Here is a 16,006-nt window from a genome sequence, read left to right on the forward strand (position 1 = left end):
CAAAAAGGCCGCCCGTCGATTGTGATGGAGGTGATTCTCCACCGATGCCTCGACCGGAGGGGGGCTGGACATCCCTAGATCATCGATCCTATGCACATCCAGCCTAGAGAAACTTTTAACAGGCACTCAGTTAGAAAACGGCTTGTTCCAAAAACATTACATCACCGCAATGCACGCTGGGACAGCAGGAATCAATTGTTTTGCCGAGGCAGCATGAGACGGCAGCCGTTTACTGCCATACAGGTCTCTCTCTGCACCCTGGCCTGCCTGGAGTGACGGCCAGTCGATGGAGAGTTTGGCTGCCACCCATCTACAAATTTCAACCAGGTCCAGCTCTACCTGGACAGGAGAGGGGGATGCATCCATCACTCTGCCTGGCTGAGAAAGAGCGGGGAGAATAGCATCATCCTCCTTGCCATCGTCCTCCAAAAGGCGATCATCATTGTAATCCTCTTCCTCTTCTTCCCTGTCCCCCGCCAAAGTGGCAGATTCAAAGAGGGGAGGCAGATCGGTGGAAACTTTGTCCATTAAATCACCTCAGCTGTGCTGTTCCTGCAGCTGGGATGGGGGGTCTTTCTCCACTGGCGGCAGAGAAAAAGAGGGATCCCCATTATTCGATGCCGCGACCCGCACCCTCCTTTCCAGAACTCATCGTACAAACCGGGAACAGTGCGCGCAACACTCGGGATTAGCGAGTGCAGCCTGCGTATATCTGACCCCGATACAGAACAGGTGGGAATCCTTCGGCGAGATCATAGATCCACATGGTTGGGAGGCATCCTTCCCCTTCACTGTGCCGCTCTGAGCTCGCAGTTGCCATTACAAAAACACAGAGCCAGTTCACCACAATGTGCCACTCGATTCTGTGTTAATCCCCGGATCTCTCCTTAATGACCAGCTGATCTGCCATATCACCACGACGTGCAGGAGATGGTAGAAGCTATAACTGCTTTTAACTCTTCCGAAAAAATACGTAAACCCGCCTTGACTTGCTGGTTTACGCCTGGAGAAAAAATATCGGCACAACAGAAAAGTATATTCACTTCGACAGTGAATATATTTGCAAAAGAAAAATCTGTGCTCTGCGACGAACCTGAATGGCTTGCCTAACGAACTGTTTAGCGACCATTCCTTGCAAGTCGTGCTGAGGATAGCTTCCAATAATCTTCACAGGGAAGAGAACGAGAATGAAAAAGAGACCTGTGGCGGTGTCTTATATTGGGAGGTGGGGCTCCCTTATAACTGCTGTAATTGGTCTGTCAGCTGACAGACGTAGTGTCACAGTGTCGGATACGCCTGAGGCGAATTCCCATAGTGAGATACCACACAAAAGTTAGAAAGAAAACAATAAATACATCGCTGCGATTACACAGTCCATCCCGAATGGCATAAGAATTATTCATAATGTTTCATCTGTCTCTAGATTATAGCAGCTGCCTCAAGAAACACTTGCTGACAGAGCTGACATTTTTTGTTTTACAGTGAGTAGCGTATCTGCAGCGTATCTTACAGCAAATGACGCAAATTTCGTCAATAATCTGTCACCCGACACAAAGCTATATTAGATACGTTTATTGTGACGTTTATCGAGTTTATCACGTTTACATGAAACTTTTACTTGAATGGTGTCGCGAAGATAATTAATTTCCACAGAGCTGTAATAATGTAGATAATGATTCATAGTGAAATAATGTTTAATAGTAAATGTTAATATAATTGAGGGAATTTTAAACGAGTGGATCTCGTTATAAACTGTGCTGGCGTACGCTGGATATTCTAGTATACGTTCAGTCATTTCATTGGAACATGAGCATCTACCTGAACGGCAACTTTACAAGAGTAATAAACACAGCCAATTGAGAATTAGATTAAACCGTCATATTTCCAATATTGCTCTAAGAGTTGATTAAAGTGAAGTAATGTTATGTGTTTGGGAATTTGCAGGATTTGTCTTCACGTGAGTTTGTCTGTTTCTTAGCGCTTAAACTACACATCAAGCATTTATGTAACACATCTCACTACAGCATGAATGGCTGTTCTGTATAATAACATTTATTAATTCAAGCAATACATTGCAAAAGCAAGTTACTTGTCTCTACCTGTGGCAACCCCCTGCATTGTTTCCTCTCACAGGCACTGCTGCAATGGCCATCTTGTGTGCAATTTCAGAAACTCCCGCAAGATGGCGCCAGTTATCGGTGAATCTGATATTACAAAAACAATATCTGATTAAAGAAAAATGCTTAAATATCAGAAAAAATATTGGAAAATCCGATTATCGGTCGATCTTTATTTAAAAGTGCATGTGCTAGACCTGGGGGTTGTTAACCTTTTCTGACCTAGGGACAACCTGATGTAAAATGTTAGATTTTCTTCATAACACAAACTTACATTGACCAATAGTAGAGCACAACAGTTCTGGTCTGGAAGTAAAAATCCCATTCATTTTCTCCATAGGCGAATAGATTTTTTTTTTTTTTTTTTTTTTTTTTTTTTTTTTTTTACGATAACCTATTCACCTTTAAAGACGGTTGATATGCTTTGCTGAAGCCATCAGTCCGCATTTTTGAAATATTTTCAAATACTTTTTTGCTTTAAATCAAAGTTTGTAATGTTGTGATATACATCAGAGCTGGTTGGTTTGGTTCATGGCTTACAACTTTTATATGAAGGATTTTAGGAAATCACTATGGAAAAAAAATAAATGGAAAAAATACTTCTGTAACCAAGATGGCTAAAAAAGTGGGTGGTCACTCTTATGCTCTATTAAAGCTCTTATGCTATTTTTGTCATGGAAAGGTATGCGAAAACATTTCTTACACCCAGAAAGATACTAATGAAATAACAGAGGCCGCGGTCTCTGATGCTTTCTGACTATCAATAATTTTGTGTTATCATAGTATTGTAGCTGCAGCAAAATATTGAGGCTTAATGCCATTTTAATGCCATATTTTCCATAACACTTGACAGTTGAGGGCACTTTTTCGCTACTGTTGTATTTGATAACCAAGGGATGATGGTCTTCTGCTTATTGTCGGTCTCTACGGTATCTTTGTGCAAGGTTTTGTAAAGAGGGGGCGTGGCTAATTCAACGGCTCAGCTCATTGAAATTCCATAATGGCAAAATCGCTTGCAGCACCTTTTTGCACCTTTTACTGTCCATGTCCTGAATTCCACTGTATTGTCCGACAAAGAGAGGTTTTCAAATTTTTTAATGATGGTTTAATGCTCTAGATGTAACTGAATCAACTATTTATATAGGAAAACATTTCCAAGTTTATCAAGATATCCTACAGAATAATGTCATGGTGGCTGTGTGCCAGCTGAAGCTCAGTAGATGTTGAGTGATGCAGCAGGACAATGACCCAAAACATTGAAGTAAATCATTTACAGAATGGCTTAAAAAGAAAATCCACCTTTTTGGAGTGGCCCAGTCAGAGCCCAGACCTTAACCCAATAGAGATGCTGTGAGCTGAAACAGTTCTGTAAGGAAGAATGGTCCAAAATTCCTTCTGAACATTGTGCAGGTCTAATCCGCAGCTACCGGAAACGATTGGTTGAGGTTATTGCAAAGAAGGATCGGCCAGTTATTAAATCCAAGGGTTCACTTGCATTTTCCACATCACTTTGAATGTTTAATGGGATGTGTTCAATAAAGACATGAAAGATTATAATTGTTGGTGTGTTGTTAGCTAAATCACATTGTGTTTGTCTATACTTGTGACTTTGATGAAAATTAGATCACACTTTATGACCATTTAATGCAGAAAAACAGCTAATTCCAAAGGCTTTACATACTTTTTCTTGCCACTGTATATATATTTGGAAAAGCTTTAGAACGAGTTAACCACATTAAGAAATACATTTTGAAATATACGAATGTACAGAATAATAAAAAATAAAATAAAAATCTATAACTGGGAATGGTTTGTATTTTATACCTTTACAACTGACAACAATGGCCCAGAAGGGCAAACGGACCCAAAATCATTACTAACTTGTCTGAAGTGAAATGTCCAACTGAATAAAATATATTTATTGATTTTGAGGGCAGGCACAGGATCGGGCTTAAACTGCACAGCACATAAAGAATTTCTTTGCCAAAACTGATAGGGTTTCATAAAACACAATTGTACACTCTTCCTTTGGATACAAGTGCATAGCACACTGCTAATTACATCACTTCTTCTCACAGTCTGTTGTTCATCCTCATTGTGTTCAGGATGAGCTGCTGCTCTCACAGTTCTTGATTGGATGAGCCAAGGATGCCAGTCTGTCCCCTCTTATCATCTTCATCATCCTCTTCATCATCCTCCTCCTCTTCCCCTGCCTCTGTGTCCTGGCTGGCAGAGTCTGTGCAGGTGGAGGACAGAGAGGCGAGCTTATGTCTCAAGTCTGCCTGGGTGGGTACCTGAAGAGTGATCTCAGAAGTGAATGACTCCACGTCTGGACCTGAGAGAGATTCATTATCTGATTAACAGTTTTTATTGATTCTTAATGTATGACATAAAATAAATTACAATATACATGAACAGAATCAAACAATTATCCCCTTTTATCCCCTAATATCCCCCTTCCCAATCCCAAAACCCACCCAAACCCTCAACAACATCCCGTGGTCAAGCCTGAGTCACACACATATAAACACACAAAATAAAATATAATTGAAAACAAATAAAGAGAAAGAGAGGTTGATGATTAAGGGATGCAAATTTCTAGAGAAATGAGTCATCAGTCTTGGGAGTTAATGGGATTCTCAAGTTATCTTTACTCAGCCGATTTAAGGCTGCTCTGTGCCTGCTCAAAATAATGTGTAAAGATGCAATTCCACAAATACCAGACTGAATAATTCTTGCTCTGTCCCACTTCAGCCTCTAATATTAAAAGGTATTTCTGATGCTGCTTTCGTTCTGTGTAAATGAAGTAGCCTTTAAGGGGTCATGACATGAGGAATCAAATTTTCCTTGATCTTTTGACATAAGAAGTCATTGCACTTTAAAAACATACTATAAGCTTCAGAACTAAAATCTTCCTCCTCAATAGAAAAAGAGCATTTATTTAAACCAAGCTGCAAAAACGGCTCTTTTGGAATTTGTGGAACTTGTGACGTCACATGGACCAAATACATTTGCATATGACTGCCTCTTTAGCAAGACATTAATGCCTATTTTTCGTCATTGCACCCTTGGCACCACCCACTGGTACTCAGTCAGTCACACAGGTGAAGAGGAGAGAGATGGTGCCTTTCATGATAGATACATCCAAAGGGGACTTATATAAGACACCTTAATGTATCTATCTGGATTCAGGGGCGGGGCTAGAAGGGTGGCACGGGGCAGCTGCCACCCTAAAAATGAGCTTTGCCACCCTGCTTGCGTCCTGGAGACAGTGTGCAACAGCTTAAACGGTCCGTTTCGCGGCATGGTCCATAACAACGTCCCCCCCCCCCCCCTCCCCCCACCAAATGTCTGGCAGACGAAATTACAGGATGCCACCCCTGGTAAAAATAAATCCTGGACACATCCCTGTCTGGATTTAAATGTTTAATGTTTAACTAATGCCGAACAGCTTTGACCATTATCATGCCTCTCACGCCGCTTTTAAAAGACGCAATGTCAAGTTATAACTGTAAAAAGGATCCCCCATTCTTTTCATCTTGCTGTTTGCTGTCTTGCTGTTGTGCTGTTTTGAAGGCGTCCTGGACCGTTTTTTGCACCCATCTGTACTATTTTTAATTGTTGGTCTTCTGCACAATACTGGCGATGTGCGCCAAGTTTTAAGAATGGTACATGCACAACTTTTAAAAACGCATCTTATTCTGCTGCTGTCACTGACTGGGAGAAACACATGTAGACCTATGTGTAAACAAACTGGGAAAATGTAAGATGTCACTTTGGTAAAGACCAGTGTTTTTGCTTTGGCCTGTTGAAGCACTCAACATCACCGTGGATACGTTTGCGTATTCAGATGATTTCAACATGGATTGTTTTTTTTTGGGTTTTTTTTCAGCTCATATCAGTATGGATTGCTTGTGAACCATTCACAATATGATTCAAGCTTTGCAAAGGAACTGTTATTGAAAGATAAGGCATTTGCAATTGGACTATTGGATGAAAACCATAAGTAACCAATTCCATTCACGAATGTTTCAGATGTCATGACTGTTTGATATGTTATGCCAGTGGTTCCCAACCCAGTTCCTGGAGGCCCCCCAACACTACACACTTTGGATATCTCCCTAATCAGACACATCTGGTTCAACTCATCAGCTCGTTAATGGAGACTCCAAGACCTGAATTGTGTGTGTCAGAAAAGGGAGATATACAAAATGTGCAGTGTTGGGGGGGCTCCAGGAACAGGGTTGGGAACCACTGGTTTATGCTGTGCTTGAGTGAACAGTTTGATATATTAAGATGAAATGTGTTGGGTGTATGTTAGGTGTTAACCCTGAAATGCAGTTTTATAATGTTGTGTGGAATTTGGTCATTTTCTTTGGATTGAGTTTCAAATATGGCTGTTTTGGAAGGGCTGCACAATGTTAGCCAATCACAACAGTGGGTGTTTACATTGAAGTCTTAAAGGGCCAGGCAGCTTAAAACCAAGCATTTCAGACAGAGGTCCAGAGACAGGGTGGAAATGTATTATATATGACTAAATTATGACTGTTCTGGTGCAAAAAAAAAAAAAAACGTCACTAACATTATAAGTTGACCTCAGGGAAGATAATAAAAATATAAATAAGAGTATGTCATGACCCTTTTAAACTTTGTTGTTGTCATGAAAGAGCTTATATTTCCTAATTTATAGTTTCATATTTAAAAGTATAATTTTTCTATATTTATATATTCATAACTTTATATTTAAAACAGTCGTCTCATAACATTATTTATGCAATTGTAATTGCTGTGCTACTGCATTTATGCCACCTCTGAGCAGCATTAAACATGTGTAAATACACCTAAATGCCAATTCAGACAAGAGCTATGTTCCAAAACTTAGTGAGCTGCCTACCTAGACAGCATTTTAAGACATTTTCGACATCCTCCCATCCTGACGCAAAGGCAGCAAAATTATGTTGCCTTCTACAATACCTTGACTGAGTAAAATTTTACAGTAGTATCCTATGTATTTTTGTCTGATAAGCCAATCCCATCATTTATTGCTACAAGCTCATAAGCAGACAGAGAAATGTCCATTAAAAATATTTTTCATTCAATAGCAAAAAGTATTGATAAAGATAGTTAAATATAATTAAAAATTAACTATTTTACCCAATATTTGTGCACGCTATGTATTTTTAATGCTTATATAACAGTTCCAGTCCTCAGATTTGATTGGATAGGTGGCGTTCCAAGAGTGCTGATATATATTCCAACAGCACTGTAACGCTTCACTTTTTGTTTCACTCAGCTTTTCCATGTTCGTGGAGTAAGTCATTTAATTATTGATTCGTTAATGACTGATTAGTTAAAAAACACATAGTTGTTCACCGCCGAAACAAGAACAAATTGTTCACCTAATAGATTACTTCAAAAACACTGATTCATAATTGAATCAGTGTTTTTGAAGTAATCTATTAGGTGAACAATTTGTTCACCTAATAGATTACTTCAAAAACACTGATTCAATTATGAACGAAACATCAGTAGTTCAAACCCAGAGTATTAAACAGCATAGAGAGTGCTTCTTTTGTAACTATTTTCAGTGGCGGAGAAGAAATGTAAGAAGCCTGCGGCCGAATCACAGCCGTGCTCATATAAGGAACAACAGCACTCTTGCTTGTGTGATATTGCTTCATTATTAGAGTATCACATTGTTAGCTTTGCAAAATATGCTATCGTCAATAGGCACACTCCCAAGGTTGAAGCTTGTTCCAAAAGGCAGGCAACAAAATTATGCTGCCTAAGTTTTGGTCATTCTATGGCATTGAATGTATCCTTTGCAGGATATTTTCATTGTATTGTATTGTCTCTGTATTTTCTCTGAATTCTGGGTTTTAAAGTTTCATTACATTTTATAATAATACAAAAAAAAAAAAAACAAACAAAAAAACTGTCTAATCAAATGAATTCATAGAATTTTAATACAATGAAAACAGAAAAATTACTTTACAACATATCAATGCATTATTTTTTTTTATTAAATGAAGAGCATCTATACTGATCCTCACAGCACAATCCAAAAGCCAAAATTGTAGTTTTTTGTTATTATTATTATTATTATTATTATTATTATTATGGTCAAATACAGCACTGCACAGTAGATCGTCACAGTATTAATGAAAGCAGTGAGAAAACACTTGCTTGAGATATTGTTTAAATATAATGTAATTATTATTTATATATTATTATTATTATTACTACTATAATACATTTACTATACAGAAGTAATATATAGAGTTGTGGCCAAAAATATTGGCACCCTTGGTAAATATGAGCAAAGAAGGCTGTGAAACTTATCCTTTTGATCTTTCATTCAAAAACATCACAAAAATCTAACCTTTAATTGAAGTAAAACAATTGAAACAGGGGAAATGTCTCATCATTAAATAAATATTTTTCTCCAAAACGCCATAATTATTGGCACCCTTTTATTCAATACTTTGTGCAATCTCTCTTTGCCAAGATAACAGCTCTGAGTCTTCTCTTATAATGTCTTATGAGGCAGTAAGGTTTAGATTTTTTAATTGTTGGTATTTGATAGAGTCCATGATGCCATGTATCCGAACAAGATGTCCAGGGCCTCTGGCAGAATAACAGCCCCACAACATTAAAGATCCAGCAGCACATTTAATTGTGGGCATTGAGTACTTCTTCATCTCTGTGTGCGCCAAACCCTTCTCTGGTGTTTCCTGCCAAAAAGCTCTGTTTTTGTTTTATCTGACCATAGAACCCAGTCCCATTTGAAGTTCCAGTAGTGTCTGGCAAACTGAAGATGCTTGAGTTTGTTGTTGGATGAGAGCAGAAGCTTTTTTTTTCTTCTTTTTTTTTTCTTGAAACAGTCCCAAACAACTTGTGGTGATGAAGGTGATGTCTGATATTTAAATGTTTTTTTTGTTGTTGTTGTTTTTTTACCACCAGCTGTGATCCTTGGAGATTCTTTGGCCACTTGAACCATCCTCCTCACCATGCGTGGAGACAATATAGACACACGTCCTTTTCCAGGCCGATTCTTAAGATCTCCAGTTGATTGGAACTTGTTAATTATCACCCTGATGGTGGAAATTGGCATTTTCAATGCTTTGGCTATTTTCTTATAGCCACTTCCCATTTTGTGAAGCTCAACAACCTTTTGCTGCACATCAGAACTATATTCTTTAGTCTAACCCACTGTTATTGGTGATTAAGGGAATTTGGCATGTATATTACCTCATATTTATACCCCTGTGAAACAGGAAGTCATGGCTGAACAATTTCATGTTCTTAGTCACACAGGTGCACAAATTGTTTTTAAATATGTGACTCCAGCCAGGCCTCCTAAGCAACCAAATTGGCCCGGTTGTTAGGGAGGGTAGAGTCACATGGGGTAACCTTCTCGTGATCGCTAAAATATGGTTCGTTCTCGGTGGGGCGCGTGGTGAGTTGAGTGTGGTTGCCGTGGTGGATGGTGTGAAGCCTCCACACGCGCTATGTCTCCGTGGCAACGCGCTCAACAAGCCACGTGAAAAAATGCGCGGGTTGACTATCTCAGACGCGGAGGCAACTGGGATTCGTCCTCCACCACCCGGACTGAGGCAATTCACTACGCCACCACAGGGACTTAAAAGCACATTGGGAATTGGGCATTCCAAATTGGGAGAAAAATAAAAAATAAATTGGTCAAATATGAATGGGAATATACTTCAGATATATTTTACTCATAATAATTTCTAGGGGTGCCATTAATTGTGGCCAGCGTGTTTTGGAGATAAATATTTATTTAATAAGGAGATATTTCCCCTCTTTTAATTGTTTTACTTCAATTAAAGGTTAGATTTTTTTTTTTTTTTTTTTTTTTTTTAATGAAAGATCAAAAGGATAAACAATGCTGATTTTTTTCACAGCCTTCTTTGCTCATATTTCCCAAGGGTGCCAATATTTTTGGCCACCACTGTATTTCTGCCGCATTTTTTTCAAACGGATGTTTTTGACAGCTTCACTTCTCACCTCTGGAAAAGCAGTTCGCTAAATGGGCTAATGTGCTTATTAAACTACAAAAAGCCATGCTTTAATTATACAAATATATAGTCTGCATGTGCTGCGCTTCACAGTGAATAAAGTGCTCTGCTTTTTGTCATTAGTACACAAGTAATTCTCAAAGTAGAAATTCTCCGGAAGTATATCAGGGCCTTAAGAAGGTAGCTGCGTATGTAGAAAGACAGTAGTCAATAACTATGTTTCCATTCGAGGGTTTTTTTTGCCTACAAAATGTGTAGCGCATCAAAAAGTTTACCGATATAGCTGATGGAAATTTCACAAGTGTCAACATAATATATTTCCGTTTAGACGCATAAACTCTGTGTCGATACTTCACGAAGTGAAATGGTTTGGAAACACTTTTTGTTGAGAAAATTGGCATTAATGCAAAAATATAGTGTCACATGACATAATTTACCCCAATCGTTAGCCTGTGTTAATCATGATGACAAGGCATAAATCCTTGAAAGCCAATTTATTGTATGTGAAGCATTAATCACACTGTTATGGATTGATCTTAACGGCATACCTGCACAGATCTGATGATGCAAACACATCTGCGTCATAACACTTCCAGAAGTGCCGACACAAATATCATGTACAATGCACCTGTTATTTAATTAAGGACATCTGGGATGCAAAAGGTACACAATTAGCGATTAACACACATTTCTGTATGGAAACGGCTTAACGGCAGATTTCTTTTGTGATAAACCAAAACTTATGCAACAAACTGTTTTTAAGCATGACGTCATCATGCACACCATATTTATAGATAAAAGGCCATTTGAATGGAAACAGGTAGAAGACGGCAAATTTCACAAATTTTGCATTTTCACTTTGTCAATAACAAAACAGCTCAAAAAGTAGATGGAAACTAGGCAAATGAGGTGACTCACTGTGTTTTGCAACAGAGCGAGGGAGTAGAGTGACCTGATGTTGACTGTATAATCCAGAGAAATTGTTTTGCAGCTCAATGTAATTAGTGATAATTGTAAAACCTGTTTGTTCTTCGCAGGATCCAATCAAACGGCATCTACATCATCTCAGTGTGTTCTGCTGACGGTGGCAGTAAATGTCAGCACTAATTTAATGGCATCTCAGCATTAGTGGACCTACAGAGTTCTTTAAACATATGCAGGGGATGCCAGGGAGCCATATTCGTCATTAGTTAAGTGTGATGTATGGAAATCAATTGGACTCCACTTGAAAAAGACATGAATGCAAACTGCTCCCACAGAGTATGCCAGTATATTGTCTATATTCACACAGTACTAGAATACAGTTGTTATCCCTGTTTTAAAGTGCTAAATACGGTTACGTTCACAAGCAGTTCAGTTATAAACAAGAGTGACAACCGCACTTTATAACCAAACTGTCAGCTGCAATTTGAGAATAAGTCACAGAGATAAAAATATGAGCCATTGTCATCGGAAGGTTTTAGATCCTGTCAGATCCATCTTACAGTTGTTATTCAAGGCTATCGCAGGAATAGAAAAGGGGATTGACTTTGGTTATGTGTTCATACAGTCAGTATTCGATCGGCTACTGTAAGCTGTTCAAGAGTCACACCTATAAGTAAACACGGTTGTCAATCCTAAACATGGACTGTGTGAACGTAGCCGTTGATTCATGGATAGAAAATGTCACTGTGTATATGTACTATATTATACCGAGCAGTGGTGAGGCCATGCTGTTGTCCTCGCCACCAGAGTTGAGAAAGACGTCCAACGCCTCATGGTCAGACATGTCCATCAGGTCCATTTGCTCCAGCATGTCTACATTCACCTCCATAGAAGACATGCTTCCTATTGTCTCTGTGCACCAAAGAAAGAGAAACAAATTCATTTCTTGTAACGTCACACCCCAACATTGAGCTACAGTATATCAAGGATTTGAGTCCAGGATGAACGTTAAAGACCCCATGAAATAGTTTGATGTGCGCAGTTTCCTGTGTTGACATTTATTTTTGAAACGGGAAGTTTGGGTGGGACATATTGAAGGGCTCATCCTTTTTTTATTTTTTTATTTTTTTTAATAGGCTTTAGTTTACATCTGAGCCATAAACCATGATTTGCTAGTTGGTTGCAGGTTTTTTTTAGGGGGAGGAACATTCTCATTCTAGAGATTGTTTAAAAATCTGTGTAGTGCCAGATGAGTCATCAATATGTTTGGTCCAGTTTTCCCAGAAGAGAAATAATGTAAATTTTAAATGTGTATATAACTGATAAAGGTAAATTTTGTCAACTTTTAGGAGTACACTACCATATGTATGGCTTCAAAGCTAATAAACAAGGTCTAAAAGCCATAAAACCTGCAGTCTTTAATACATGGAGTCCCCATCTCTGTGAACACAGAACCCCCTTGGATGAGTTCTGAGTCATCTCTCGCCTAATAGAAGAACAAATTTGGTTGTGTCAGACCATATTTGATCTTCTAAGCTTTCTCCTGGATTCGTCTCCTTGCTGTCATGTTGACTCTGTGATGTCATTAGCGCATGCTTCAAACACAGACTGCAGCGTGAGGCATGCCCGTCACATGTGCGTGTGTGAACGTGACATCAGTAAGCAGAGCGGTGAGCTGCGTACCTCAAGGTTGAGTAAGAGCGCAGCGGCACAGGGAGGTGGACAGCAAAGAGAGAGAGGTGTTAGCTCCCCTTTTACAGAACTGAGATACAAACACAACTGCATACATACACAAAGAGTACTTTTGAACCAAAACAATTCCCGTTTATACTTCATAAATTCCTGAGTTGAGGGGTAACCAGGTCTACTTAAAGGAAGAGTTCACCCAAAAAGTGAAAATTCTGTCATCATTTACTCAGTCATGTTATTCCAAACCCAAATTATTTTCTTTCATCCATAGAACACAAAAGATTATTTTTTTGCAGAATGATCTGGCTGCTCTTTTCCATACAATAAAATTGGGGAACTGGGCTACTGAGTTTGGAAAATGACAAAAAATATACAATAAAAGCAGTTCATATGACTCGTGCTCTATATTCCAAGTCTTCTGAAGCCATATGATGGCTTTGTGTGAAAATAAGACGCAAATTTAAGTTTTGCTGAATTTGAAGTCTTTTACCCTGCCCTTGCTCTTCAATAGGTTTGAATTTGGCGAATAGGCGAATATGAGGCAAATTTTGCAAAGCAAATTATAATGGACTGAATATTATTTGTTGAATAATAAAGATGAATAAAAAAATAAATAATATGGAATATTTTGGAGCTGAATTTTTGAAGGTGAATATTTAATATTGAATTTTAAATGATACAATTTTGTGCGAAAAGTTTTAAATTGAAATTCTCATAGCTTAAATATGTAACCATATGAAATCACATCCCCAAAAATGCAAGCACTGTTAATGCAATGTGTTTATTTTTCAATTAGTGCAATTCAGTGTGCTTTTTTGTTTCAAATAAATTTGTCATTAATTTACTTCCATTGAACCATACTAAAATACTCCAACAGTGTTTCCTGCAGCGCAATACAGCAGCACTGCCCATCTACTGAATCTACAGCGTGAAATACACAACAGTGTAGTCTTATTCTCAAACGAATGACTTTAATGAGCTGATTCTTTTGGTAAATCAGAAACATATAACATACATGCCACGCTGCTTGTGTGGTTTGATGAGGCGTGCTGACTACCCCCTGCTGACACAGCTCGTAAAAACATGTACTTCAAGCTTGAATTGCTCACATGGTAGGAAGATACGTACTTTTATTATGAAATTTGGGAACGCAAAACTATTGCGAGGCTACTGCAAGGGAACGCAAACTATTGCGAGGGAACGCAAAACTTATTGCAAGGGAATGCAAAACTTTTTGTGAGGGAATGCAAAAGGAATTGCGTGGGAACGCAAACTATTGCGAGGGAACTCAAAACTTACTGAGAGGGTATGCAAAAACTATTGCGAGGCTTTTGCAAGGGAATGCAAACTATTGCGGGGGAATGCAAAACTTATTGTGAGGGAACGCAAACTATTGTGAGGCTATTGCAAAGGAACGCAAAACTTATTGTGATGGAACGCAAACTGTTGCGAAGCTATTGCAAGGGAACGCAAAACTATTGCGAGGGAATGCAAACTGTTGTGAGGCTATTGCAAGGGAACACAAACTATTGTGTGGGAATGCAAAACTTATTGTGATGGAACGCAAACTGTTGCGAAACTATTGCAAGGGAACGCAAAACTATTGCAGGGGAATGCAAAACTTATTGCAGGGGAATGCAAACTGTTGTGAGGGAACGCAAAACTCATCGCAAGGGAACGCAAACTATTGCGAGGGCATGCAAAACGATTTCAGAAAAAAATTCAGAAAACACATTCATTGTTTAGAACAAAAAGGAGCAAAATCATCTTGTGTTATACTTAAGAAGGAAATTCAAGAGTTTGGAACAAAATGAGGTTGAGTAAACAAGGATTTTCCATTTTCAGGTGAACTTTCATTATTGCATCATAAAACATTTCACTTTTTGATTCTGGCATATTCCCCCACTGGCTGACCCAAGCCCTGACCTTTTAATTACCTCACTGCCTTTACATTTTCTGCTTCAATGGAGTTTCTCTACCATCAGGCCAGCATAATAGTATGCTTGCTGTTCCACCACAACTCCCTTCAGCAACTCTTTTCTACATTCATCTTGCAACAATGTGCCTCCTGAGTCATTTTAGACAAATTGAAGGGGGAGGAAGATGAAAGGAACACTTAGTTTATGGAGTTAGGGGCTGGGAATAGCCTCTTCTATCCAATATGGTGGGTACTTACATTAATTGTAATAATGACTGCAGGGTGTTTTTGTACAAGACTGAGTAGACATTTACTTAGGATATAACAGCTTTTCACTAAGACAAAATTATTTTATTATTATTTATTTAAATTGCTTCCATATCTATTGGTAGAGTGTATGGTGCATGTTGATCCAGTTAAAGTATTCATGAGGGGTGTGGGTATCGCTCACCTCTCCTTTCTGTGATCTGCAGGTACCCTGTGGACAAGTAGTGTTCCATGTCCTGCTGAAAAGCCTCCTCCAAAAACTTCTGCCTTTCCTTCAGTTTTACCTGTGGCTGCACAGGCTCTGCCTCAGGGACTCTCTGAGCATGCTCCAGCTCCGCTGTGATTGGAGGACGAGAAGATGCCGATAAGACAAACTTTGTTAAAGTTGAAGCGACAAAGCGTGTAGTTTCTGTGCTACTAGCGACACCAAGCATAGTTGCAATAATAATAATAATAATAATAATAAAAACAATGTTTCCAATTAGATATCCCAAATACTTCTACTGCCACACCCCAAATTTGCTATTGTACAGGTAGTAACGGCCCAAACTCATGCCATAGGTCGGGACAAATGTTGCTCAAACAAACCACTCCACTGAACCATAGGGAAGTCCACCAAAGACTTCAATTTTAAGTGTTAATAAGTCATTTTTGTTTACAAACTGAGGGACGATTCAGAATAATTTTCTGTGGTGAACAACATGGTATCATATAAAAATACGAGTTCATACCCCACTGATTCCTTGAAACAACTTCTAAAATGTAAAAATAAAGTCTCACTTTTGATCAAATGTCATATTCCATTCTATGCATGAGTTCATATTGAACTAAATCTAAAATCTTGCAACATTCTGTGAACCTATTTAGAATTAGAGAGTTCAAACAAACATACTGTACACAGTGAGCTTCCCCAAAAGTTATTAATTACTCTTAACACTTTATGGAACATGCATGTGCCTCAATTCCTCTTCAAAAGCCACCACAATCTCTTTTTTCATCTTTTGTCTCGATTTGTCTTACTCTCTATTTCACTTTCTCCTTTTGCATCTATG

The 16,006-nt window shown here is 38.6% G+C and overlaps 1 protein-coding gene across 2 annotated transcripts in view; it reads right to left on the bottom strand.

Annotated features, from left to right (window-relative positions):
• Positions 1-4,018: 4,018 nt before the first annotated feature.
• LOC127425585 (dysbindin-like) overlaps positions 4,019-16,006 on the bottom strand; it is a 65,408-nt gene continuing 53,420 nt past the window's right edge. For both annotated transcript variants that reach the window (XM_051671720.1, XM_051671719.1), the window contains exons 2-4: positions 15,139-15,291; positions 11,849-11,992; positions 4,019-4,452 (exon numbers count right to left, since the gene is read on the bottom strand). In XM_051671720.1, the coding sequence (XP_051527680.1) occupies positions 4,238-4,452; positions 11,849-11,992; positions 15,139-15,291 (512 nt within the window). In that variant the 3' untranslated portion in view covers positions 4,019-4,237. The remainder of the gene's footprint in view (positions 4,453-11,848; positions 11,993-15,138; positions 15,292-16,006) is intronic.

The sequence above is a fragment of the Myxocyprinus asiaticus genome, chromosome 34 (assembly GCF_019703515.2).
Source record: "Myxocyprinus asiaticus isolate MX2 ecotype Aquarium Trade chromosome 34, UBuf_Myxa_2, whole genome shotgun sequence".
In the NCBI taxonomy this organism is placed as follows: domain Eukaryota; kingdom Metazoa; phylum Chordata; class Actinopteri; order Cypriniformes; family Catostomidae; genus Myxocyprinus; species Myxocyprinus asiaticus.